The sequence below is a fragment of the Meles meles genome, chromosome 3, assembly GCF_922984935.1.
Source record: "Meles meles chromosome 3, mMelMel3.1 paternal haplotype, whole genome shotgun sequence".
NCBI lineage: Eukaryota > Metazoa > Chordata > Mammalia > Carnivora > Mustelidae > Meles > Meles meles.
Window position 1 is genome coordinate 177,348,593 of NC_060068.1, and position 14,966 is coordinate 177,363,558.

At 43.8% G+C, this 14,966-nt stretch overlaps 1 protein-coding gene across 10 annotated transcripts in view; it reads left to right on the forward strand.

The window, feature by feature from the left end:
* SEMA5A (semaphorin 5A) overlaps positions 1-14,966 on the forward strand; it is a 465,678-nt gene that overhangs the window by 370,429 nt on the left and 80,283 nt on the right. For all 10 annotated transcript variants that reach the window (XR_006817661.1, XM_045998962.1, XM_045998963.1 and 7 more), the window contains one exon: positions 6,591-6,708. Coding sequence is in view for 9 of the 10 variants with exons in the window: in XM_045998962.1 (XP_045854918.1) it covers positions 6,591-6,708 (118 nt within the window). In the remaining variant the exon portion in view is untranslated. The remainder of the gene's footprint in view (positions 1-6,590; positions 6,709-14,966) is intronic.

Sequence of the window (14,966 nt, forward strand, 5' to 3'; positions counted from 1 at the left end):
GTGTCACATTGCCTGCTCAAATAAAGAGCTCGTGGCATTTTCAGATTTAGTATTTTTGGCCTAGAATGTTTTCAAACACCCCAGAATTCTTAATACACAATTCAGAATACACAATTATGTTTAGAGATTAATTAGAATAACTATATGTATCCCATCCCCCAAAATGACTTTTTCTGATTTGCTACATGATATAACTTAATCCTCAAAGCAGTCCTATGAGGTGATTATTATCAGTCCAGTTTTGTGGGAGCAGAAACGGAAGAAAGTATATGTTTCGGGTGGGTTCACCAACTGGAAGACGTGTGGTCTCTTCCAGTGCGTTCCTCAAACAGTGTCCTGTCTCATTAGAATGTTTCAGTCTTATTTCTAGTAAGACAGTGTTTTTAATGCAAATCTTAAAATAAAAGCAGATTCAGAAGTATAGAGTGACTTTGGTCATTAGGAATAAGACAACTCAGATCGTGTTAGGAATTAGGGCAAAGATCGTTCATGAACAGAAATCTGTCTATCCCACTACCATCACGAGGACAGTAGAGATATGTTAAGTAAATAGACACGCAGTTTTTGCACAGTGTTTTAAAATTTACAGCACTTACCAGGAAACCCTAAATCTTGACTGGACCTCCGGGGCTCTCTGCCCATTCCTCTCCTCAAGGTTCAACCGAAGTCTGGCCTCCATTTATCTCGCTCTTTAAACTCCCCAAGTTCCCTCCCACCTCAGGGCCTTCCCCATGTCTGTCTTGCTGCTGACTATTCTGTTTTTCCTAAGCCATGGCAAATGGATCATTCCTCTTCATCTCACTGATGCCAGTTTAAATGCCACTCCCTGGGTATTTCCTGACCCCAGACCCATCCATCCAAACAGCGTTTCCCTCTTTGGGTTATTCCTTTGGAAATGGTTGTTGCTATTTTTCAGAGTTTATTTCCTTTTCGAAAACAAAGGGTAAATTCTGTGTCTGCTTTGCTGTCCATGGTGCCCCCACTGTTTTCAGATTGGCTCATGGCAGGTGCTCGTAAGTATGCCCCAAATGAATGAATGCAGGAAACACTTAAAATCTCATGTTTAATGAATGCATTTTCTTAATATAGCAAAAATTCTTAAGATCAAGAATAAGCTGACTTAATGAAAATTAGCGTAACAGAAACAAGTCAAATAAAGACATTGACACTTAGATAATCTAACATGCGAGAGGATTGTATTCAGGAATTGTCTCCAGCTGCCTAGAAATACAGTAGAAGATTTTCATGAATACACCTCTTTTTCCTATCACCCAAATTAGCAAATAGCATAACTGTAAACTTTAAAATTTAAAGGAAGTGTTTAGTTAAACATTTAATATCACTGTCCCGGAAAAGGGAAAGTGGTTTATCCTTCTTCTAGAATTAAGGCCTGTGTCTAAATAGACCTTTAGCTCTAAAACATATTCTCAATAAATATGTTTTTAAATTAAAATTTCAGATTCTGAGCAACGTATTTTCTGAATTCAGGTACTTTCAAATACCAAAGCAATATATCAAGTGAGAATAATCTAAGGTTATTAACAAAATGTGGAAAGTTTTTTATTAAAAAGATTCATCATAGAAAAACATTTTCAAAGTGCAATGAAGAAAAGCTTCTTTCACGATGGCCATATTAATAAGACATCTGTGATTTTCCACGCCGTCTCTTTAAAAGACCCGCCTTCCCAGAGCAATGAGTTATGATCATATGTTTTTCTTAAAGTATACTTTGGAGTAAAGGTAGGGCTCATTTGAATTTTGCTATGGCCTGAAATATTGTGACTGAGGAAAACATACTTATCTATAAATGGAATTTTTAATGAATGGGTATTTATGCCTGGAGAGGAGTTTTAGTAGTTGAAGGGATAAGTGGAATGTTAAGAATGTGCAAAGCCCTCAACATTATGGGAAGAAAGAGATGTTTTTACAAGCAGCTTTTCATTGAAAACAGCTTAAACATCCTGTGTAACCCTGTGGCATTGTTTAGGTCCTGCAGGCAGATTTACAAAGAGAGGCCAGGGGCAAAGTGAGGGGGTTGGTGGAATTTTCCTGTTTGGGGAATTTTAGTTTTTGTCTAATGTTCATGTTGCTTCAATAAGAAACATTAACAGGAATTCAGGCCTTTTGAATCATTCTGTAAGTGTAGCTTTGTCTGCTTGCTCACCAGTGTGAAGATGGGATCATGTGCAGAGAGCGTTCCCATGTGTGATACCCACTGTGGAGTCAGTATGGTGGGTGGGCTCAGTAAGACCTGGGCACTGTGGGTTACATCTCACTGTGCCACCAAGGGAGTCACAGCAGGATGCAGAAGCATTCTTGGTTCTCACTGTGCCTGGATCTGTCTCACAGTGGAGGGGTCTTCAGATTTCTGATAACTTCCCACAGAATAACATCTGCACAGGGACAATTTGCTGACCCTGAGCTTAGTGACAGTATGTGAAAGATCTTATTTTGTAGATACGAAAACGCACACCTCCCTGTCTTATACATTCACTGGTTTATTTTCCTCTCTCTTATTCCTTAAAAAAAATAATAAATCAACTGTATGTCTTAAAAATAATGAGTTCTTTAAACTGAGAAATGTGAGATACACTTTACGTACTATCAATACAGGAACACAGGTCAAATTCTCCTCTGGGGAACTGATCATTGCAGTGAACTTTTATTTAAAAATAAGTTATTAAAAGTCATATTCCCAAACCTCAAGAACTAGAGAATTTCAGAAGCTGATGCTCACCCTCTGTGTTGTAAAGTTGTTTTTAAAAAAGATGTTGTCTGAATTTGGCAGAAAAAGGAAAAAGAAACCGTACACAGCTTCCTTGTTACTTTTAAGTCCCAGGTCTGCTTGTGTGGGTGTGAGGATTGGGAAGTTTAGGTTAAAAAAAATATATAGTTTTTTGTTTGTTTGTTTGTTTGCTTATTTGTTTTAATTCAACAAACGGAGGGAGGAAAAGAGAGTTGCTAGAAATGCATTTCACGTGGATCACAGACAAGGAGGCTAATGAAATGATACTATAAAAGGATCAGAAGGAATCCTGCATAAATGCTTTTATGATTTTTTAAGTGTGGAAGCTCTTTCAAAATATGGCACAAATTTCAGATGCTGTGAAGGAAAAGATTCATAAACTTCACACCATAAAATTTTGATACATTTGTAGCTCAAGAAAAAATATTTAATAACAAGTAGGGAAAGTATTTGAAACATTACTGATAGAGGGGTTAATTTTCTAATATGGATATTTTCACTTGCAATGGCTACATAAAAAGAGTGAAGCCAGTTACTCAATCCAAAAGAAACAAAAAGCAGGAATTGGTTACAAATAGGAAATTTACAAGAAAGGAAATACAGGTAATCCGTTAATGCGCGCACACACACTAAATTTTAATCTCACAACTGAACAAATAGATCAGAGAGCTAGAAGAGTGTTTTTATCAATCAGAAAGGGCTAAGTTAAAAAAAAAAAAAAGGCAACGTCTAGCATGGAATAGGGAGAGGAGTAAGAGTTCCCCTCTGAACTGTTGATTGGTACAAAATCATTAATACCTATAACTTCTATCTCTTCAATGCCATGTACAGAAATTTATCATGTAGAAAAAACATACAAAAGTGTACATTACAACCTTGCTTTTAAAGGATTTAAATAAGTGTTGATTCTTCTAGGTAACAGAATACTGTACAGCCGCATAAGGAATCAGGTAGAGCTGTATATACTGGCAAGAAAAAAATGTGACAACATAATTTTATGTGTAAAAAAACAACACCGAAGGCTATGGGAACAGTCCCTTTGTGTGTGTTATATCTAACTCTACTCATTAAAAAAATAAAAATATATATGTATATAGAGACGTATCCATGCATGAATACTATTTGTGCAGAGAAAATATCCCCCAAATGAATAAAAGTGTGAATAGTGCCTAGAAAGCATGTACTTGGTAGTAATTGTTTTGTCTGTGTTTTTCATGTGCATCTACTGTATGCCTGGTAAGGTAATTCAACAAGAGGCCCTTAGACTGGGGTGGCCCCAGAGCGTTGGTAGCTGACCTGAGCAGACTGAAACCAATATCAGTCTCCACACTCGAATCTGGGAAAGTGAAACTTTGGAATGACCAATCCCAGTCAACCAGGCATTCCCCAATAAGGCCACCATTTAAGTTATAGCCAATCCAATAATTTCCTTGGGTTGCTTCCAAATCTTCTCCATAAAATTCTCTCCCCTACCTCCTGTTAGGGGAGCCTCCTAAGCACTTTTGATCTGGGCTACCAAATTCAAAATTTTAATGTGCCTCAGTTTACCTTTCACTCACCATCAAGTTCCAATGAGGCTGTGGTGACAGGCAACTGTCCCCCGCCCCTCTCCACCCAACCTAGTCCTGCTGGGAGAAGAGCCAGTAGTAACCATCTCTGTTTGATCTTCTTCGGGTGGTAAATTAATAATAATTCCATAGTAACAATAAATAATAGTTTTTACCATTATTGCTTGATTTATTGTCTTTTGCGCTATCTTCCACTGCTGTGGGACTTCAACTTCGTCTTTCTCTGCTTGGGTTTCTGCATTTTAGTATATGTGCTGCCGAAGCGAGCACGGGTTTCTGCATTTTAAAGACTACATTTATTTCACTTAAAATAAAGGCAGGCAGGAGCTAATCGACAGATTATATTTGTAAGGTTCTGTGAGCGTGGAATGAGCTAACGAGACCAGGTTCTTAGAACGGTACTTGATTTGTGATGCTCATATTTGATATGTTAATCGATTATTTTGTATCATTAATATTAACAATTTAATATTACTTATACTACCTCCTTGGTCCATGTTTGATAGTTTGGCTGTGATTTCTAGACCTGCTCTTGGTTCACTGGTAATCCGCTAACAGATTCTCCCAGCCCGAAGGGCCCCTTCCCTCTAAGAGGACATTAGCACTTTTCGTGCTGCACTAGCCTGCCTTTCCTCTCTCTCATTTCCTGCACATCTGACCTCTTGGCCCCTTCAGAGAGTGAATTCTCAGGTCTTCAATGCCCTGCTTGCCTGTGGGGTCATCGTTTGTATAATTCTGGCTCAGTCACTGTCACGCTGTCTGCTTCCCCCACCCTCGAACACCTTCTCTGGTCTGACAACATAGGGCCAAATTCTTCATCTAGCAATGCCCATGTGCTGCATGAACTCTTTCGCCAAAGAAGCCAAAATAAATTACCCACCATCTGCCATACTTCTGAAATAACGTATTGAATATTGCAGTTGGAGCTACAGTCAGTTACTATTAAATTGAAATTTTTAATTTATTTTTAAGCGATGGTACCCAAAAGGAAGAGTTTCCTATTTTACTAAATTCAGACTGACCATGTTGAAGGGTTTGGGGTCTATTTGTTTGTCCTTGGGCCAATTTCTTAAATCTTCTGTGCCTCAGTTCTCTTATCAAGGAAGTCAAAATACTACCTCCCTCATTAGAGTGAAGTGTCTAAATGATATAATACATTGATACGTTATCGTAGGTTTCAACAAATAACATCTGTTACTAAGGTGATGATGATGACCATGGTGGTGGAAGAAGTGATGATGGTGATGGTGGCGGTCGTGGTGATGGTGGTGGACGTAATGGTGGTGGTGATGGTGATGATGTTGTTGGAGATGATGGTGGTGATGATGGTGGTGATGATGGTGATGGTGATGGTGATGGTGGGGGTAATGGTGGTGATGGTGATGATGGTGATGATAGTGATGGTGGTAGATGTGATGGTGGTGGTGATGGTGATGGTGGAGGTGATGATGGTGGTGGTGGGGGGGATGTTATGGTTGTGATGATGGTGATGATGGTGTTGATGGTGATGGCGATGGTGGTAGTGATGATGGTTGAGGATGGTGATGATAGTGATGGTGGTAGATGTGATGATGTTGTTGGTGGTGGTGGTGATGGTGGTGATGATGATGGTGATGATGGTGATGATAGTGACGACGGTGATGATGACGGTGATGATGATGATGGTGATGGTGGTGATGATGATGGTGGTGGTGGGGATGTTATGGTGGTAGATGTGATGGTGGTGATGCTGATATTGGTGGTGGTGGTGGTGGTGATGATGTTGGAGATGATGGTGGTGATGATGGAGGTGTTGGTGGTTCTGAGGGTGATGGGGGTCATGGTGATAACGGTGATGATGATAAAGTGGAAATAATGCATCTTATAAAAGCTGTGTCTGAAAGATATAACAGGTTTTCAGCAAAGACTGCCTGCTGCTAAGGGGATGCAGCTGATGCTGCTGATGGTGGTGGTGAAGACAACATCTGGCCTTTTTAAGCACTGGAAAATTTGGACTAGCTTTATTCATGACGCCAAAAGGCTCATGTTGGTACACACGGTCCCTCAGTCGTCTGCCCTGTACCGTAGGAAAAACAGAGGTATTTCAACCAAAGTTAATTGATTTAAGTAGACACTTATGGGCATATGCATACATTGTTCTCTAGTGTGCAGGCTGAAACTTGGTTTCTCCTAACTAGTTCCCAAGTCAGTTCATCAGGGCAAGACTCACCTGAGCTCGCGTCTGATACTGCGTGGGTAAGGCTGCTCTCTGTTGACCTTTGGGTGTGTGTTTGCAGCGCCTGCATTGGGGCCCAGGACCCTTACTGTGGCTGGGACATGGTGATGAAGAAATGCACGAGCCTGGAGGAGAGCCTGAGCATGACGCAGTGGGAGCAGAGCACCTCCATCTGTCCTGTAAGTGTGCGCGTTCTCCAGCCGCAGAAAGCACCGTCCGTGGGAACCCAGCTGCCCTGAATCCTAATCCATGTCCCGTCCATGCATCTGGAACCTTCCTTGCAAACCTGGTCTGGGCTCTCTCAACTGGTTCCCCTCTGAGCTTTCGTTAGAGCCACACAGGATGCTGCCATATGCTTTTTGTCTGCTTTGGAGAGACATATCGTAAGAGAAAACACTGCTGCTTTGCACGGGGGGTGTCATATCTCTGTTTCATTCTTGGGTTTTCTCTCGAGATGGATGTGGACTCTTTTGCCCTTTTTAGCATTAATAAAATAGTGACTTCCACACCCACCAATTTCCCATGGAAGCTATAATTCTAGAAACTGAGATAAGTAGAGCTTTTAAAACAATGAAATAAAGGCCTTAACCGTTGGGCCCCATGTGGGACAGTCTCAGGGTCACAGGAAGGCCTGGGAGAAAGAGCGTGACGGCCCTTCCGACTGTGAGCCCCCAGAATGAAGAGCCTCACTTCTGTTTAGAGCCAGTTCTCGAAATCTAGGAAAAACAGTTTCCTTTGCCAGTTTTTTTGCTTGAGGCCCACATGTAGGAGCCAGCTTGTTTGTTTTCCTTTGTCTTTAGAACTCTTCGTGCAATAATCTCAAACTCTTTTTCTGGCCTCAGACCATATGACCAATAGCTATTAACCTCCACGCGTTTGGAAACCGATTGAGTCACTGTGCTGTCGCAGAGCTGCTGGTCCCTGTGACTGTCAGAGCTGGCTCACCTCTGCAGGGGAGAGCTGGGAAGAAGCAGCAGCACATTCCTTTCCTTGAGATCTGCCCTGCTGCTCCCAGTAGAACTGCCTCTGGCATCTGGGTGGTCACCCGCTCTTTTCCTTACCTAAACCTAAAAAGGCTTTCCTTCAGTTTGTGAGGGGGAACATCAGGCAACGTGATATGAGGAAGGCCAGGATTAGTAAAAACAGCCTCATCTCCCAAGGGTGGGCACGAGATCGAAGGCTTTTACTGCAAAGGTGTGAGATCACTGCTTCCGGGCTCTGAGCTGAACTTTGCGATGGGGTTTGCTGCTGGTCCGCTGGGTTATGTAGCTTTTTTTCAGTGATTCTTAAATTGATTAGAAATATGCCAGTGTTTGTGCCAAGTTCTTTCTCATTTCTGAAAATTCTTTAAAAGCACAAAGATGTTCACCTTAAATCTCTGCAGCTAGAGAAAACATAAACACGGCTCTACATCATGGGCACCTTACTTTTGAAGAATCAGAGCCGTTTTCTCATAGATGGTTGACCTTGCATTTTTAATGGCAAAAAGAGTAGAAGAATATAATCACAGTTCTTCTTAAGCAGTAAGGCCATCTGTGTATGACCTGGGATTTTGTGGCTATCTGAGACATCTACTTGTAAAGATAGTTTCTAAGAAGATACACTGAGGCATATTAAAAATTTTAAGAGTTTACCTTAGGAGAAGGGAAAAATGAAGGGGGAGAAACCAGAGTGGGAGAAGAACCATGAGAGACTATGGACTCCAGGAAACAAACTGAGGGTTTTAGAAGGGAGGGGGTTGAGGGGATGGGTAAGCCTAGTGATGGGTATTAAGGAGGTCACAGATTGCAGGGAGCACTGTGTGTTAAATGCAAACAATGAATCTTGGAACACTACATCAAAAACTAATGATGTACTGTATGGTGACTAACATGACACGATAAAAACAGTTTTAAGGGCTTATTTGAACAAAATCAATTCCAATTAGGTAGCATCCAGTCTAGCAGATGGAAAGGAGCTCTGAGGAGCTGTACAAAATCAAAGACTTTCATAGGCAGGAGTAAGGAAGTTATTATACTAGGCAAAAAGTCAGGTTGGTTATTGCAAAGTTACTTTCCTTAGTGGATGACGGGTCCACCAGGCAGATAACCTAACTAGTGTTAATCAGACATTTCCTGATTCGTTTAAGATTCCTTTTCTAGAAGGACCAAAACTGTAATTAAGTCTCAGTTTGGTGTCATGGGGCCTAGCATAAGAAACTCCATTTTGGGTCTGTAGGGTTTTTTTGTTTGTTTCTTTAAGATTTATTTGTTTGAGAGAGAGAGAGAGAGACGGAGAGCACATGCATGAGTGGGGAAAGGGGCAGAAGAGAATCATCAAGCTGACTCCCCACAGAGCTCCGAGCCTGATGATGCCCCTGGATCTCACATCTCATAAGATCATGACCTGGGCCAAAACCCAGAGTCAGACACTTACCAGCTAAGCCACCCCGGCGCCCTTGTAGGGTTGGGTGTTTTGGGGTTTTTTTGGCTCTTTTTTTAGTAACTATATTAATTATATATCTCTTTCTAAAAACCTCTCTTAGGAAGAAATGAGCTAGATGAAAATTATTAGCATTATTACAGATCAGTCTTATTTAGGTATTTTTGAAAGCTATTAAATATAATTTTGCTTCTGTGTTACTTTTTTATTTTGACTAAAATAGAAGAAAGGTTTGAGTTTATTGGCCAAATCTACTGTACTTCATCATTTCTAATATGCCACTGTTGTTTTATAAGGAAACAATATGCTGGCATGGATTGCAAGATGGAAACTCATTTCAGAGATGTTTACTATTTATAAGTATAAATACACATACATATGTATATTAAAAAATCTAATAATCAGTTAAATGATTTTCTTTACCTACATATCTTTATCCAAAGGAAATTAAGCTTTATAAGCTGAGGGATTTTTTTTTTCCCTATGCAAAGAACTTTTTAACCTTATTTCAAACTTTATTCCCAGACTTCTTCAACTTAATTAGCTGCAAAGAATGAATTGTGTATAAGCAAAAACTGAAAAGAGCCGCAGTGTCCAAGGGGCTTGGCCTTAAAAATATTAGCGATCTAGATTTTATGAGATCCATGAACAAAATTTTATTTTTATTTTTTATTATGTTTTTCACCACACAGTACATCATTAGTTTTTGATGTAATGTTCCATGATTCATTGTTTGTGTATAACAAAATTTTAAAAAGCACTGGGTGTGGTGCATAAATAATGAATCCTGTTACACTGAAAAGAAATTTTAAAAAATTATTAAAAAAATAATAAAATAAAATAAAAAGCAGTATAGTATAAAATAACACCTCCCAGCAACGGTGACAGTGTTCACTCCCAGGTATGCCCAAACCTCGGGGTTGTTAAAGTGGATCACTGTTCCTTGGTTTGTGAATATATTCACTTTTTCAATACCAGAGATATTGCTTACCCCTAACTTCTTTAAGGAGAACTGAAGTGTTTTGTCGTCTGCGGTAAACGTTCTAGAAACCCCCTTCTTTGGGCGAGAAGTTCCTTGCCCTCCCGTGCGCACTCGTGCTTGCCCTTTGGCGAGTTTCTCCCGGTTCGTGATCGTTTCTTTCATCTTGTTGGAGTGGAAATGGGACCGTGTGGGGGCATAGGGTTGGCGCTCAGGGGGTTTCGGTGGACCAGCAGAGATCAGGTGCACGTACGCGGGGATGCAAGGCGACAACTAGAGGGAGGCCAGGAGTCAAGCGGAGGGATTTTTGAATGAGACCAGAGCGTCTCACATCCAGCCTAAAAGCACAAGCTGAATAACGAAAGCGGGGGTTCCGCCATGTGGACGGAGCGCAGTGGGATTTAGGCGAACATGGAGTACGATGAGGGTCGAGAAGAGTCTGGGGGATCTCACCAAGTAAACGTTCATGAACTTCAGACCAGGAACTTGGCACAAGGGAGTCCCCCAAAGTCAGTGGTGTGCTCAGAACCCAGGCAATCCTCCGGTGTCTGGAGATGGGCCCCCGGAAGCCCTCCTGGGGACTTGGCGCTGGAAAAGGTCTACTTTCCACAAGATCCCCATTTAAAAATGCTCATGGATTTCTATTGTCCAGGAGACAGGACCGTATCGGCTTATGTACTTGTAATCGAAAACATTCTCAGGTGCAGAGATTTGAAGTGCCCCAGCAGGATCTGAATTTACACATCTAGAGTGACTCGGGTCTTGTTTATGTCCTGCGCAACTCGCCGTGCTGCTTAGCAAAGAGAGCATTGTCTGAAGAATGTCCCCGGGCTTTAGTGATGCCCGAATGCCTCCCACATCTTTTGTGCGGACACGGCCACCAGCGTACTGTCCCGTGCGTTGGAACTCTCCCTGTTCCAGAACGCATCGGCCGTATACTGCGCGAGCACCTCGATGTCGTCAGTGACCGGCTCCTCCCCAGGACAGGGTGCAAGCAACACCTTTGCAGTGAAAAGATATTTAGCAAGGACTGAGCCCAGAGCCTCCACTGAGAGGGCCACACCGTGGAGCACATCTAAGGGGTTTATAGAAGGTTCTAAAATTGCACTGGGAAAGAAATCAGGACGTGAATCCAGTGCTTCTGACATTCGGCCCATTCTACGAGACAGTGACATTTCCAGCTGCCAGCGTCTCCCCAGAGCAGGGACAGACATGTATACCCACCCATAGGTGACCCTGTGGTCACCTTGCACATTATTCTCAGTTATTTCAAACTTTGTACTTAAATCTACGGTAAAGGAAGGAAGACGGAGCTGAGGTTAACTGTGTGTCTACACCATGTGCTCTGTTAGGCCATTTCAATGGATTATCTCATTTAATGTCAGGATCACGCTGCAGCTAGGCATCAGTGCTTCCATTCTAAAGACTGCCCCATCCGCCCAACCTCTCGTAGCCCAGAGCACTCCCGCTCACTCCTCTTCGAAGGTGCTCGCTCTCCCTCGTGTAGTTCGCTCATGGAGAGACATTTAGGAATGCCATTGGCATTACAACATGAGCCAGTCCTTTCCCCAGAGCACATCCAATATCCTGTTGTATTACAATCACTGACCAAAACGACATGAAACTTTGAAAATAAATGAAGATCTTTTGACGCCTGAGAAAACATACTAGTGGAAGATAGAAGACTTTGATTTAAGCATGAGGATAAGCGGTGGAGTGCAGAACACCTTCACAATACACTCCAGGGACCTCGGCACCCGACGGATGCATCTACGCCCTTGATTAGTTGGGAATTAATGAGCATGAGTGACTCAAACGCAGGATTATGGATTACGCTTGTTAATAGGAATTGAATCTTCCTTGGCTAGCACTTGGGAATCCATTACTTCCCAGGTGGGAGGAACTTTGCTATTATACAGTTAGGGATAAGAGTGTACGGTGCTGGTTTCCATGACACTCTCCCCAGGGAAGGATCAATGAATCACATTACAGAATGAAGCGGTGGAGATCACAGTCTCTGGATTAGCGTGTTTAGCCCGATTCTTGGGTCTTTCACAACCAGTGAGACTGAATGAACTGAGCCTTGTCTGAACCTCAGTGTGCCTCTCTGTGAAATGGATGGAGGTACCAGGGGCATTGTGGGCACTGCAGAGTTAAGACGTGGAAATCACTCACCACAGTGCCTGGCCTACACTACCACTATATACGTCTTACTATATAATACTTAGTAAGATGAAGCACATACCTCAAATACAAAGTCACTTGACAGAAATCTGGAGATAGCACAACCAAGGATAAAATATTCTAGATAGTTTTATTTCTGATTTCTAAGGAAAACTAACAAAATATAAAAATACTTACTCATGCAGGAAAGGGGAGTAGCAGAACCTACCCCATTATTCACAGATCTGTTCCCTAGGAAGATTCTCAAACTAAGATACTCAGCATCAAAAAGCGGGGGGGTTAAGAGCGATGAGAGTCTGACCACCCATGTGCTACCTCACCTCTGGCCAAAACAGAAAGCGCCCCCTTACCCTGCAAATGGCAATCATGATATACTCTTACTGACAAGTGCCCGGAACAGTTCTTTCTCTTTCCAGTGTTTTTATTGTAATAACTGTTCCATCCTTTTCTTTTTCTTTTTTCTTTTTTTAAGGTTTTATTTATTTATTTTCCAGAGAAGAAGAGAGCAGAGGGTCAGAGGGAGAAGCAGACTCCCCACTGAGCAGGGAGCCTGATGCAGGGTCGATCCTGGGACTCCGGGATCATGACCTGAGCTGAAGGCAGAGGTTTTACTGACTAAGCCACCCACGTGCCCCTTTTCTATGTTTTTCTACCTCATTCCACAACATTCTTTCATTTATCGCCAGTTACTTCAGGTTCTTTCTCTTTTTCTCTGTCTTTATTGGCCCATCTTTTGCTCATCCAGACAGTCAGACAGAGAACATGCATAATATCTCTTGGCCTAGAGACTATTCTCTCCTGCCAGTGCCCAGAGGTTGGGGGGAAGGATGTCTAGTGCAGAGGGTTCTTTCTTTGCCTGGGCATTTTCCTGAGATGTCATTGACCGCACGGCACGAGATGAAGGCGTGCAGCATAGTTACGTCACTTACCTGACTGTGAAATGATCTCCCCAGTAAGTTCTGGTAACACCCATCATCTCATACAGATACCCCCCACCCAGAGGTCTTTCCGCAGACGACCTCCCCTCTTAGCAATCTTCCGATGTCCAGCCAGCAGTGTGAGTGAACTCTAGCCATCGTGTTGTACCTGACCTCCCCAGGACTTACCGACCTGCAGACTGACCCCCGTCCTCCGGTTCCTCCCCACCCCCGTGTCTGTCTGTCCACTTGCCTGCTTCTCTCTCTCTCAGTGTTTCTACTTGTATCTGTCCTACACTGACGTCGTCTTTGTTAACCACCCTTCACGACGTTTAGCTGACTGTGAGTTTGGCTTCACGACCGTGCAGTCTGAATGTGTTTCCGTCGTAAACCGTCCCCTTGCAACAATCTGGATGATTCTGTTCCATCCTCATTCATGCGTCATCATCGTGGTGTGTCGCCCGGCCTCACAAATCTTCAGTTTCTCCACATTCTGTGCTGCCTGGGGTTTCAGATTTCCTCAGAACCTCCCGTAGCTAAAGAGATCCTAACAGTCTCCATGCCCATTTCCTTGCTGTGTTAGAGGGAAGAACGGATGCCAGGGGGGTTTGAGAGAGTCTTTCTTGCCCCACTCCTCTGATCTGTCTTCCGTCTGCCCTTTCTAAAGCTTCTGCTGGGGGTTTGTAAGCCTTCAAAGATCCCAGTAGCGCCCCCTCCCTCCCTCACCATACTGGGCGGTCTTCACCCCTCCCCATCCACTCCCTGCCCCGAGGCCCAACCTGCCCTACTGCCGGCCTGTCCCCCACCCCAGCCAGGCTTCCCTGCTGTCTTGGGGGTTAGACAACAGGGGACATGGGCAGGAGCAGAGAAACTGGGGTCTTTCTTCCTTTCCCTCCTCCAGCTTAGGCTGTAGCTCTGGTTGGGGTTCCTGTCCCTGTGACAGCCCTGTCAGGCCGCCCTTCCCCAGGCGCTGCCCCTCACTCGGCCTCCGTTACCTGGTCTCTGTCTCTGAGAGGCCTTCGGTTCCACGTGGGGCTTCGTTGGCCTGAGTTCTGTTCCGTCTCAGCGAAGGCAGTGGCTGGTTGTCCCCGCACAGGAGCCGTTTGGACCAGAGACGAGAGTGAGTGCAGGATGGATGTGGGAACCCCCCAGTGACAAGGCCTTTGCTGCTTGAAGGACAGTTTTGTGTGAGGAATTAGTGGCTTGACTCTGTCCCCAGCGGCTCTGTTCTCCAAGGAAACCCTGAAGGCTCCAGGGCAACGTACGGTCCGAGTAGGAGCTGCGTTTTTATCCTGACTGCACGGGGCTCTAGGGACCTTGGAAACGGGGATATTTTCCTCTTGGGAAAAATCTGCCTTTGTGTGTTCGCTCCCATTCTGGGTCGGGCCCGGTGAGTCCCCTCGAGTCCAGCTCCAAACCCTCCTCTTTGCTTCTTTCGGAGAGCGCCAGGCATGGCGGGGCTTCTGGATGTTCATGCACCTCGGTGGATGTGAAGGGTTACGGTACGGACAGGGAGGGAAGAGGGAGAGGGTCATACTGCTGCGGCTGGAGATGACCCACCAGCCGCGTCACAGCAAAGGAACGCGGTTCCTGGAGACTTTTGTCTGCTGTGTTTGGAGAAATGATGGGACGAAAGTAAAGCTCACCCACGTTTCACGGGGTGTTGGCACGTCTCTGAAATGGGAAAGGACAGGTACATTTGTAGCCTCCAAAGAATGAATCACTTTGTCCATGGAGTCCTCTTCCGTGAGCATGGCGGGGCTGTAAAAGTGCCCTCCCAGGGGCGCCTGGGTGGCTCAGTCCCTTAAGCGTCTGCCTCCGGCTCAGCTTATGATCTCAGGGTCCTGGGATCGAGCCCGGCATCAGGCTCCCTGCTTCTCTCCTTCCCACTCCCTCTGCTTGTATTCCCTCTCTCACTGTTTCTCCCTTTCTGTCA